The sequence below is a fragment of the Narcine bancroftii genome, chromosome 1 (genome assembly GCF_036971445.1).
Source record: "Narcine bancroftii isolate sNarBan1 chromosome 1, sNarBan1.hap1, whole genome shotgun sequence".
NCBI classification, from domain to species: domain Eukaryota; kingdom Metazoa; phylum Chordata; class Chondrichthyes; order Torpediniformes; family Narcinidae; genus Narcine; species Narcine bancroftii.
Window position 1 is genome coordinate 240,039,487 of NC_091469.1, and position 12,905 is coordinate 240,052,391.

At 40.9% G+C, this 12,905-nt stretch overlaps 1 protein-coding gene across 3 annotated transcripts in view; it reads right to left on the reverse strand.

The window, feature by feature from the left end:
• sncaip (synuclein, alpha interacting protein) overlaps nucleotides 1–12,905 on the reverse strand; it is a 111,336-nt gene that overhangs the window by 20,361 nt on the left and 78,070 nt on the right. For all 3 annotated transcript variants that reach the window (XM_069893605.1, XM_069893597.1, XM_069893615.1), the window contains one exon: nucleotides 7,829–7,954. In XM_069893605.1, coding sequence (XP_069749706.1) covers nucleotides 7,829–7,954 — 126 coding nt within the window. The remainder of the gene's footprint in view (nucleotides 1–7,828; nucleotides 7,955–12,905) is intronic.

The window sequence follows — 12,905 nt, forward strand, 5'->3', positions numbered from 1 at the left end:
CATCTAGACAAGGATGCCCATTATCACCATTCTTATTTGCATTAGCTGTAGAACCATTGGCAGAAGTGATAATGAGATCAAGGGTTTTTAATGATAGAAGATAGAGAACATAAAATTGGCTTATTTGCAGATGATGTTATAGTATAAATTACAGAACCAGAAATATCATTGAAGAAAATAAATATATGATTGGCAGAATATGGTGTGATATCAGGTTATAAAGTCAATGTATGAATGATGGGGACTATACATTAAGTAAGCAGGTGATGAAGTTTAAGTGGCAAAAGGAAACAATTAAATATTTAGGAATTAATATTGATAGAAATTTAAATAATTTATTTAAATTGAATCATCTACCATTACAAAAAAAATGATTTAAAGAGATGGAAAGATTTACCAATAACTTTAATAGGAAGGGTAAATTGTATAAATATGAATATTTTTCTAAGGTTGCAATATTTATTTCAGTCATTACCCATTCCCATACCAATTAAGTTTTTTCAAGAATTAAATAAAAGTGTAATAAAATTTATTTGGTGTGATAAAATGCCAAGGATAGCTTTGGGGAAAAACTAACTTGGAAATTTGATCAGGGAGGATTGTGGTTGCTGAATTTTAAAAATTATTATAAAGCAGGTCAATTAAGATTTCTCTCCTCCTGTTATCAAATTGGGGCGAAAACAGCGAGGGTACAGATAGAAATGAATAACAGAAGAGAAACTAATCCAGAATACTTTTTGTATAAATGGAACAAGGAACTTTTGAGAGAAGTACCAATATTAAAACATTTATTCAAGACATGGAATGGAATTCATATACAAAGAGGAATTCAGAACTACCAAATAACTAAGAAGATGCTAAAGCAGAATCCACTTATTCCTCTTAATTTAAACAATCCTTTCTTTGATACCTGTCACAATAACAGGACAAAGAGGTTTCTTTGGTTCTTTTTTCATGACTTTTGAAGAAATCAAAGAGAAATTTAATATACCAAATAAAACTATTTTTTTCATTCTTTGGCTTGGCTTTGCGGACGAAGATTTATGTCCACGTCTGCTGCAGGCTCTTTGGTGACTGACAAGTCCGATGCGGGACAGGCAGGCATGGTTGCAGCGGTTGCAAGGGAAAATTGGTTGGTTGGGGTTGGGTGTTGGGTTTTTCCTCCTTTGTCTTTTGTCAGTGAGGTGGGGTCTGCGGTCTTCTTCAAAGGAGGTTGCAGCCCGCTGAACTGTGAGGTGCCAAGATGCACGGTTGGAGGCGATATCAGCCCACTGGCAGTGGTTAATGTGGCAGGCACCAAGAGATTTCTTTAACAGTCCTTGTACCTCTTCTTTGGTGCACCTCTGTCTCGGTGGCCAGTGGAGAGCTTGCCATATAACACGATCTTGGGAAGGCCATGTTCCTCCATTCTGGAGACGTGACCCACCCAGCACAGTTGGGTCTTCAGCAGCGTGGATTCGACGCTTGTGGATTCTGCCAGCTCGAGTACTTCGATGTTGGTGATGAAGTCATTCCAATGAATGTTGAGGATGGAGTGGAGACAGTGCTGATAGAAGCGTTCTAGGAGCCATAGGTGATGCCAGTAGAGGACCCATGATTCAGAGCCGAACAGGAGCGTGGGTATGACAACAGCTCTGTACACGCTGATCTTTGTGTGTTTCTTCAGGTGATTGTTTTTCCAGACTCTTTTGTGTAGTCTTCCAAAGGTGCTATTTGCCTTGGCGAGTCTGTTGTCTATCTCTTTGTCGATCCTTGCATCAGATGAAATGGTGCAGCCGAGGTAGTAAACTGGTTGACTGTTTTGAGTTCTGTGTGCCCGATGGAGATGTGGGGGGGCTGGTAGTCATGGTGGGGAGCTGGCTGATGGAGGACATCAGTTTTCTTCAGGCTGACTTCCAGGCCAAACATTTTGGCAGTTTCCGCAAAACAGGACGTCATGCGCTGGAGAGTTGGCTCTGAATGGGCAACTAAAGCGGCATTGTCTGCAAAGAGTAGTTCATGAACAAGTTCCAACCCTCTTTACTATTTTTTTCATACTATCAGCTTAAATCATATTTTAAAAATTAGGTGCAAGTTTTATACTTCTGGAACAGAGCACATTTGAGTATTTAATAATTTATACATTTATTGAGAAATGTATTACTAATATTGAAATGAATAAATATTTTGTGAGAATTTGGTAATATTTGGGGAGAATTTGTAAGATTTCGAGTAGGTTACATACACACATACATTTTCAAACAGATTTTATTTGAAAGATTGAAGAAATACTGAAGATCTCTGGAGAATGTAAACACCTTTCACAAGTAGGTGTTAATTGAACTGTTGTCATAAATTGTTTGGAACTGGAGCCAGGATGACTCCAAGTATCTTTCTGCAGGGTGCTTACAGGAAAGTCACACCTGGGTTTTGTTTATCTAACAACAGCTTGAGCAGAAGAAAGAACTTCTGTTGTTTGCTGAAGGTGTTGGGGGTTTTACAAGTGAGTCACATGGGCTTTCTGGAAGCGAATTGGAGAGAGAGGGAGGGAGAGAAGAGAAGTCCTGTCTGCTTGTGTGTGTGTGTGTGGCACTGAAAAGCAGTTGAACAGTGCAAGCCAGGAAGAGCTGGTTGAAACTGATGAAAAGTTCCAAAAGCAGTAGATGGCTGGAAGTGCTATCTGTCTGATGTTTCTCTTGGAATAAGAGGAACAGAATGGAACTCTGTGGTAGCCTGAAGAAAGAGGTTACCATCTGGAAAACCCTGATGGGCAAGTTTCATCAGAAAGACATTGATGTGACTAATGGTGGAAACCCTGGAACAACAAATCTCTCTCTGCAAACCCCACAAGAATCTACATTTACCTTTCAAGCACCAAAGCCTGGTGAACTTTATACATGTTAAATTCTGTGCACAGTATAAGAATTGCCTGCATCCAAAGAACTTGGAAGAAGGAGAAGTGAAATTAAACTGTGAATCAAAGAACTTTTCTTAAATTTACACACACATTACTTACACGTGCGCTTAGAATTAGAAGGGGGTTAATTTGGGTTAGTTAAGTATAGAGCTAAGTTAAAGTTTGATTCTATTTTCATTTTTTAAAGCTGATAAAAAATAACTTTTGTTTTAAAAACCACTGGTCTTGGTGAATGTCTATTGCTGCTGGGTTTTGGGGTCCTTTGGGCTCACATATTGTATGCAAATACAATTACAAGACACAATGGAGAAAAGGGAACTATACAAGTTTTTTAAAAATTCATGATAAGGCCTGGTCAAGATTTTGCCAAGAGAATGTAACCAGTACAATTAATGTTAGATATAAAATTGTACAATATAATTTTTTTAACATCAATTATACTTTTTTTATTTGGCTTGGCTTCGTGGACGAAGATTTATGGAGGGGGTAAATGTCCACGTCAGCTGCAGGCTCGTTTGTGGCTGACAAGTCCGATGCGGGACAGGCAGACACGGTTGTAGCGGTTGCAGGGGAAAATTGGTTGGTTGGGGTTGGGTGTTGGGTTTTTCCTCCTTTGTCTTTTGTCAGTGAGGTGGGCTCTGCGGTCTTCTTCAAAGGAGGTTGCTGCCCGCCGAACTGTGAGGCGCCAAGATGCACGGTTTGAGGCGATATCAGCCCTTGGCAGGCACCAAGAGATTTCTTTAGGCAGTCCTTGTACCTTTTCTTTGGTGCACCTCTGTCATGGTGGCCAGTGGAGAGCTCGCCATATAACACGATCTTGGGAAGGCGATGGTCCTCCATTCCGGAGACGTGACCCACCCAGCGCAGCTGGATCTTCAGCAGCGTGGACTCGATGCTGTCGACCTCTGGCATCTCGAGTACTTCGACGTTAGGGATGAAAGCGCTCCAATGAATGTTGAGGATGGAGCGAAGACAACGCTGGTGGAAGCGTTCTGGGAGCCGTAGGTGATGCCGGTAGAGGACCCATGATTCTTATAAATGACATGGACTTTAATCAAATTATTCTAAAAATGTAACAAATAAACAGGAAATTTATTACATGCATTTTGGTCTTGTGAAAAAGTGTGAAAATTTTGGGAAGACTTGAATATATTCTTGGGACAAATTATGAAGATGCATATACCAAAAGATCCCAGAACCTTTTTGCTTGGTGATTTATATGATATTGATACTAAATTGAAGTTGGGCAAATATCAACAAAATTTTTTGAGGGTAGCAATAGCGGTTGCACAGAAATGTATGGCAGTAACATGGACATCAGATAATTTTATAAGGTTGGATAGATGGCATACGGAAATTCAAAATTGTACACCATTGAAAAAAATTACTTGTAATTTAAAGAATCAACTGGAGAATTTTTATATGATTTTAAAACCATATATGGATTTCATCAGTAAAAGTCCGTCCACATCATCCAAAATACGTACTCCTCCCAATTAATATGTACAAGAGAGAATAATATATTAGGAATATATGAATAGTGAATGATAAATAAATTCAGGTGTTCTTTTTTTCTTTTATTTCTTTTGGGGGAGGTGAGATAAAAAGAAAAACATATCATTTTGTATTGTTTTTATTACATTGTATTGTTATATGATGAAGAATTATATTTATGTATTGATGCAAATGAAAAATAAAATTTTCAAAAAAAAGAACACCCTCTATGTTGGATATTCTGGGTAGTGGGTATGTGTCAAGCCAGATAAACCTGTTGATAGTCTGGGAATAGTCCATGACCATCTGTTATTTTTCCCCACTCTTCTCTACAACGACTTGGGCTCTCCAGGAGCTCATACTTGGCTCTATCACCACCTCGGTGAGGAGGCATCTCACCTTGGACTTAATAAACGCTCTTTCTCCTGCACTATATCGCCGACTTTTTGTGGTGATGTGCTTACAGTTTGGGGTGAGGTTAGCGAATGGGGGGGGGGGGTGAAATCCAGAGCGTGGGGAGGCCTCATATCGGCCGTGGTGATTTGTTTGGGGATGTTCGTCAGCCACGTGGTGAGGGAGAGGTGGGCAGTCCACAAACTGTTCGGTACAGATGGAAGGGAAGAGGGGGAAGACTGAAGTGTCATCATCACGATTGGTGATCTCCATGGTGTGCATGTTCCAGGTCCCCAGAAGTGACTATATTAAAGATGGCATCCTCTTTTCACATGCAGCACTGCTGGGCTTGGGGGCTTGCTTAGACTTACGCAAAGTGTCCCTTCTTCCTGCAGTTGTAGCAGACGGCGTCCTTGGCAGGGCAGTAGTTCCTCGGATGCTTGCCCTACCTGAAGAAATGGCACTTTGGGTGATCGTTAACAGCTGCGGAAGTCAGTTCGAGGTGGGGGGGGGGGTTTGCAATCCCATCTCCCAAGATGGCAGTACTTGTGTTTCCCACGAGGTGGCTGCATGTTTGCTGGAGAACGATCCTGCGTTGTGGATGGCTACTTCCAGAGTGTTTGCCAGTTCAGTTGTTTGTGGTAGGCTCAGTCTTTTCTGCTCGAATAACCTCTGCCTCACATAATCAGAGTGGATGCCTGCTATACAGGCATTCCCGATCAGCAGTTATGTGTGCTGTTCTGCACTCACAGCCTGGCAGTTACAGTCCCTCACAACTTCCTGCAGGGCCCTGACAAAGTCATTGAATGTTTCTCCGTGTGGCTGCCTGCGAGAGTGGAGTACGTGCTGGGCATGGACTTCATTCACCTTTACCTTGTACTGGTCTTTCAGGGTGTCCATGGCATCTCCATAGGTCTGGCAGTTCCAGACCATCCACTGTGCCCGATGTACGAAAATAACAGATGGAGCTTGTCTTCGTCATCCTGGATCGCAGTTTCAAAGGCTCCGAGGAATCTTTTGAAACAGTGGCGCCAGAGCATGAATTTGTCGGCTGCTTCAGGTTCTCTCAGATTGATTTCTAAGTGGTCCAGCTTCAAGTATTTGTCCATGTTCCGAAGAAACAAAATTCATGCACGATCAATTACGCAAAGACAAGCTACTGGAATGAAGGCTTTTATTAGCAAGAGATGGACAGCATTCCTTGTGTTGCTGGCTCTCCCTGACCCAGACTCAAACTGGGCGCAGGACTGTGGCAATGACAGCCTTTAATGGGGGATAAAGGGGAGGAGTCATGAGCCAGCCAGTGAGAGCAGGGTCAAATGTAAATGGACGTATCATTTACATATACAATAGTGGTGCACCAAAGAAGAGGTACAAGGACTGCTTAAAGAAACCTCTTGGTGCCTGCCACATTGACCACCGCCAGTGGGCTGATATCGCCTCCAACCGTGCATCTTGGCGCCTCACAGTTCAGCGGGCAGCAACCTCCTTTGAAGACCACCGCAGAACCCACCTCACTGACAAAAGACAAAGGAGGAAAAACCCAACACCCAACCCCAACCAACCAATTTTCCCCTGCAACCGCTGCAACCGTGTCTGCCTGTCCCGCATCGGACTTGTCAGCCACAAATGAGCCTGCAGCTGACGTGGACTTTTACCCCCTCCATAAATCTTCGTCCGCGAAGCCAAGCCAAAGAAGTGGTTTCACTGCACATTGAAGAATAGAAGTTTATGTACAGTTTGACCTTCAGTGTTCATCTCAAATTGTAATAGTTATAAATGGTTGGGTCTATATTGTCCATTCACTATTGCTTTTGTCTGATTTATGCACCACGAGTGCCAACAAGACACCAAACTTAAACACTGCAGTCTAAATCATATACATTTCATGCCATAAAATCTTAATTTACTTATTGTTACCTAGTTCCAGACCTTATTCAAGATGTGCCATTTTTAATGAAAAATCAATTGAACTGACACCATCATCAGGCTGTATCTACTTTGTTGACATCAATAAGGCAAGTTAAAAATCAGGCTTCAAATTTTAGCGACAAGTGTCCAGCACAGATGAATAACTTAAACAAAGAACAGTACAATGGATAAGGTCCTTTGGCCCACCATTTCTAAGGAACTGAGCAATAACATTCCCTCCAATATTTTTCCTGTGCAATTCGACAGGATTACAATTTCATTAGGAGGAAGTGAAAATCTTTCCCATATATCAGAATGAAAGAAAAGTGAGCTTTACCTAACTTGGATTTCATGCAACAAAAGACAACAAGGCACTTCAAGACAGCATAATCAGGCAAAAGTCCTCTGGTATTATAACACCCAGGTCTGACTCCCACCTCTCTCTCAAACTTTGGAGGCCCGGCTTAACACTTCCGCTTTAGAGAACAAAATACATCCTAGTTATAAATGTAGGTATATTTCCCAGCCTAATCATCCCTTCCACTTCATTATTTGAAGGTGGGACCACCGTGGGAATGAAAGATGTCTTTCTGCAGTTGACCGATGCCTTGATCTAAGAAATCGTTAAATTGGGCCTTGAAAGTTAACAACTAGTAAAAGTTTAGCGAGATACAAGAGCTAAAATGAAGGACAGGATGAGAGTGGGAGATGGAAGGAAATCAGATTTTGGAAGGGTAAAAATCAAAGCTGGTCATGAATCAGGGCAAGAACTTTAAAATGAAGTTAACAATTGATTGCAAGATAATGTGCATCCATGTATTCAGACTGATTAATGAACACAATGGTGCAAGGTGGAAAATGTCTTCACCTTGTGAAATCTTCAATTCAATGCCTATTTGAGCAGGATTGTAAAATGTCAATGCCATCAGTCAGAAGCCACAAGGGATTGTGCTGAATCCACCAAAATCCCTCATTTAGGGCACTTATGGTAGGCTCGAAGAGAGTTACGTGATCAATTTTAAATAATACCTTATTTAAATTATTTTCCATAATACCATCATTAAGCTATTATGGAAAAACAAGTGCATCCTGCTTGAACTCTGCTCAAACTGTATTAATAATAGTGAACCTTACCTGAAGGCAGCTCAGATGACCATGCTGTGTTGCAACATGAACTGCAGTATTTCCACACTGATCAACTTCATCTAATGGTATTCCTTGTTCTTGCATATATTGTAGAAGCCACAGAAGAACCCTTTCCTGGGAAAATATTTTAGATTGCAAATTTAAAAAACTTCAATAAGAAAAATACCACAATTAGATCTAAAGAATTAGATCGAACATTGATATCGAACATTGATTATATGGACTGAATGGTCAAAATTAAATTCTGACAGTGTTCACCTGCTGAGATGCAGAAAAATTTGAGAATTTAAAAATCAAAGATTTAAGCCTTAATTCTGGACAAATTTACCTTATATTAAAACAATGTGTCCAATTAGAGTAAAAATACTGATAAATCAAATTAAATCTAGCTTTAGTCTATAAAATGTTCTGAAATTTTTTTTAGTTTGTTCAAGATTGAAAAAGAAACACTTTTTAAAAATATTTTATTTTTCATTTTCCATAAATACATTCACGCAACCTTTAAACCTTTATACAGATCAAATATATTAAATATCTACAAAATTCAAAATTCCCCCTTCCTCAAATACAAAAATATAACATCACACACCATTATAGCCCTCATTTTTCATAATTCTTTTTCAGAGATATCACATTGTTACCTACACTGAAGGGTCAAATTTATAATAGGTCCCCGACATGATCCAAAAGCAGTTGCCATATCTTAATGAATGTGTCATATTTATTCTGCAAGTTGTAAGTAATTTTCTCCATGGGTATACAATTACGTAACTCCACAGCCCATCAAGCAATAAGGGAACAATTGGATTTCCAAGTGATTGTTATAAGCCAGAACTTCTTTAACAAAGCAAATCTGAAATTTAGTCAGTTGGTAGCTCACATCCATAAGGTAGCCCAGAAGGTACAACTCTGGGTTGTGTGGGAAAGTCACTCCTGTTACTCTTGTTAGTGTTTCAACGATATCATGCCAGAATTATTTTACCTTTGCACACAACCAGGTAGAATGTAAAAAGATTCCAAATTCACAGCCATATCTGAAGCTCATTTCAGATTTTGATATATGCAGTTTGTGTGGCATGAGATATAATTGAAGAAAAAAAAAATTGAACCTGTTACAGAGTTCTGTGTTGTGTATTGACCTATGTGTTGTGTGGTTTTATGTTAAAAAGTGACAGTTTGCCTTAGAGAGCCAAGGTGAAGGTGGTCTGCTGAGAGAGTGGGAGACGGACTGAGCATGTGCAGAAAATGATCTAAAAATTTCTAGACTTGGACTTTAAACCACCACGAAGGCCCAAAGCATGAGTCATGGTCTGGAGGACAGTTTAGAATGTTGGGATTTCCAAAGGCAGCCAGAAGGATCCGGACCAACCCAGTGGTTCCTCTCTCTGCAAGCAACACAAGAAGACAACTTTATTCTCTCTCTCTCTCTCTCTCTCTCTCTCTCTCTCTCTCTCTCTCTCTCACTCACACACACATAAAGATCTTTTGGCTTCAGTTTACCAAACAAACTGAATTTTGTTTATGATCTTTCCTTTGGTTGAGATCGAAGTTTTGTGGGTCTTGTGTGCTTTGTGTCTAAGTTTTTCTGTGGGCTGGTTGGAAATTATAACTTTGACTTTAATTACATATGTTGTATTTAGGCTGGGGAATTTATTGGTTTTACACTGTTATCTTTCTTTTCTTTGGCTTGGCTTCGCGGACGAAGATTTATGGAGGGGGTAAAAAGTCCACGTCAGCTGCAGGCTCGTTTGTGGCTGACCAGTCCGATGCGGGACAGGCAGACACGATTGCAGCGGTTGCAAGGGAAAATTGGTTGGTTGGGGTTGGGTGTTGGGTTTTTCCTCCTTTGCCTTTTGTCAGTGAGGTGGGCTCTGCGGTCTTCTTCAAAGGAGGCTGCTGCCCGCCAAACTGTGAGGCGCCAAGATGCACGGTTTGAGGCGTTATCAGCCCACTGGCGGTGGTCAATGTGGCAGGCACCAAGAGATTTCTTTAGGCAGTCCTTGTACCTTTTCTTTGGTGCACCTCTGTCACGGTGGCCAGTGGAGAGCTCGCCATATAATACGATCTTGGGAAGGCGATGGTCCTCCATTCTGGAGACGTGACCCATCCAGCGCAGCTGGATCTTCAGCAGCGTGGACTCGATGCTGTCGACCTCTGCCATCTCGAGTACCTCGACGTTAGGGGTGTGAGCGCTCCAATGGATGTTGAGGATGGAGCGGAGACAACGCTGGTGGAAGCGTTCTAGGAGCCGTAGGTGGTGCCGGTAGAGGACCCATGATTCGGAGCCGAACAGGAGTGTGGGTATGACAACGGCTCTGTATACGCTTATCTTTGTGAGGTTTTTCAGTTGGTTGTTTTTCCAGACTCTTTTGTGTAGTCTTCCAAAGGCGCTATTTGCCTTGGCGAGTCTGTTGTCTATCTCATTGTCGATCCTTGCATCTGATGAAATGGTGCAGCCGAGATAGGTAAACTGGTTGACCGTTTTGAGTTTTGTTATAGAGATTTGCATAATAACCAGTGGGGATTGTTATAAAATGGGCAGATTTTAAATTAAAGTTTGAAGGTGAATTTTTTGTTAATAAAGTAATTGTTCATCTTTACCCCTGTGTGATATACCTTCTTTGTGGTTGCTGGTTTGATCTTGTAACAAACCAGTCCATATCTTGCATTGATTGTTGATGTCATACTATCCAAACCCCCTTCTCGTATTATAACACCCAGGTCTGACTCCCACCTCTCACTCAAACTTTGTAGGCCCGGCTTAGCACTTTTGCCTTGGAGAACAAAATTCATCCTAGTTATAAACGTATGAGTATTTCCCAGCCTAATCATCCATTCCACTTCATCACTTGAAGGTGGGACCATTGTGGAACCTTAATTGAAGAAAGCAGTCGAAGATTCTATTCGACAAATCACATTTCTGTTTTAGTTGTTCAAAGGACATAAGCAGCCCTTCCTCATAACAATCTTCAATATGGCCAATTCCTTTCTCATCCCAAGAATTTGAAATTCATGGGCAATAATTCATTCTGGCATAGTGGTGCTTTTGGTGATAACCTCACTTTTTTTACCCCAATGCATTCATTAATCTCATGCCAAATTTCAATCATATATATTAAAAAAAAGTTACCCATTTTTAAAATTAATTTAACATTCCATTTGTAAATAAAATCCTTTGCTGCCCTCTCCCTCACTGTACATAATCCTATTTGGATCCATGAGTGAGAGCTATCCTCTTTGAAAAAAGAAGAAAGGAACCTCGCCTGGGCTGCTAGATAATTAAAAAAAAGACACATCTGGCAGTCCCCCCAGTTTATATTCCCATGTCAGTTTCTCCATGGAGATTCTAGGCACTTTATTATTCTAAAGAAATGGTCTTCTGGGGATGAGGGTTTGGTGGGCTCTCTCAATCAGCAATTTTCATGTTCCTAACACTCGTGGAATCCATTCCTCAAAGAACCCCACCAGATCATTCCCTTCTGTTCCTTCTTTTAGCCCAATGATACAGACATCATTCCTTCCACTGAAATTCTCCATAGGATCAATTTATCCGGCAGCAGCTGTTTGTCCAGTGTCTATGCCGTTGCATTTTCTTCCAGGGCCTTCAGTTTTTCCTGAGACATTATCAGGCTATTTTTGACCAGAGTCGTCAGGTTTTCAAGATCCGTCGCCATCACTGATATTTTGTCTCCCACCTCTCTCCACATATTTTCCACCTTAGAAAATCGTCCACTTATTGTTGGCAGCAACTTTTGCAGATCGGGTGTCGACCCCATGTCTATTTGAGAATGTTCAAACATCATGACAGCACCTTCTTCACCACTCCTTTCTAGACTTTGTCGACAATCTCGGTGACTTTTGAACTACTTCAGCCCTAGTTTTTTGGGTCTTATTTTCCTTACCCGCTATTTTCTACTTTTAGCATGCAAAATCTTTAGTTTGATAACTTTGAATCATCATTCTTCATGGAGAGCTCTTCTAACCCATGTCTGACTCGATCTTTCACATGGCCACACCCCGAAAAAGAAACAATCCTAAACAACTGTTCACTGTCATGAATGCAAACCATTTTAGGGGATCGGTAGACACTTAGTTGGAAACCACAGGTGAAAAGTTCTTTAAATTTTACTTACAGCATATGGCAGATTCTGGTCATTTAAAGATGTGCTGCCCAAATACACCCTAATTAACCTATGTTTTGGAAGGTGGGAAGTACCCGGAGGACCTGGAGAAAACCCACGCAGACACAGGGAGAACGTACAAAAGCCTTACAGATAGCCCTGAATTCGAATCTGGGCCCCTAGCACTGTAATAGCTAGGATGCACAAGCCAAACCTTTTAGGCAAGTGGAAGTTTGCTGTCTGGTGCTCAAAATGATGGGATTGTAGAGCACTGATTACATTTAAAATGAAAATGCCATCAGTTCCCTTATGAAAAGGCAGAATTAAATTCTTCCCCTGCTCACAGGGTAGATGTTGTTAAGGGTTGTGCTCTCACGAAGGCCACAAACATCCGATAACATTCTTGACATCCACTACTGCACAATTTCTCCAGTTTCCATTGAGTTGCTTCGTGACATGGTCTACATTGCACTCACTACACTGCTCATGAACATAAGCTCCACACAATAGAATCATCAACCATAACATCCCTCATTCAGCAGTAATCCTTCGGGTAATTTGCCAAAAATTCAAATGTAGTCATAAAAGTGCTACAGAATTACTGCTTCATACAAATGCTTCATCAACGATAAGTCAAAATCACGGAACTCAGTTTCAATGAACTTGAACGAGGAATAAATATTTGCCAGGTTCCGGGTAAAATGATGACTAATCATAAAATTATGTTGTTTCCAAATGTTAATCTTACTGAAATTTATATCCCATGTATTGCTAATTTTATTTTTTCTGTCCTTAATGCACCCTCACTAGAAGGAATGTAGCAATGCAAGATTGCTCATGGGGAACCAGCTTTGTGTAAGAGATGCTAGACCTGCCAGCGATCCACACGTCCCAGGAAATGAGCATCATGCTGTATTTATACTGAATGATTGCACAACAGAGTC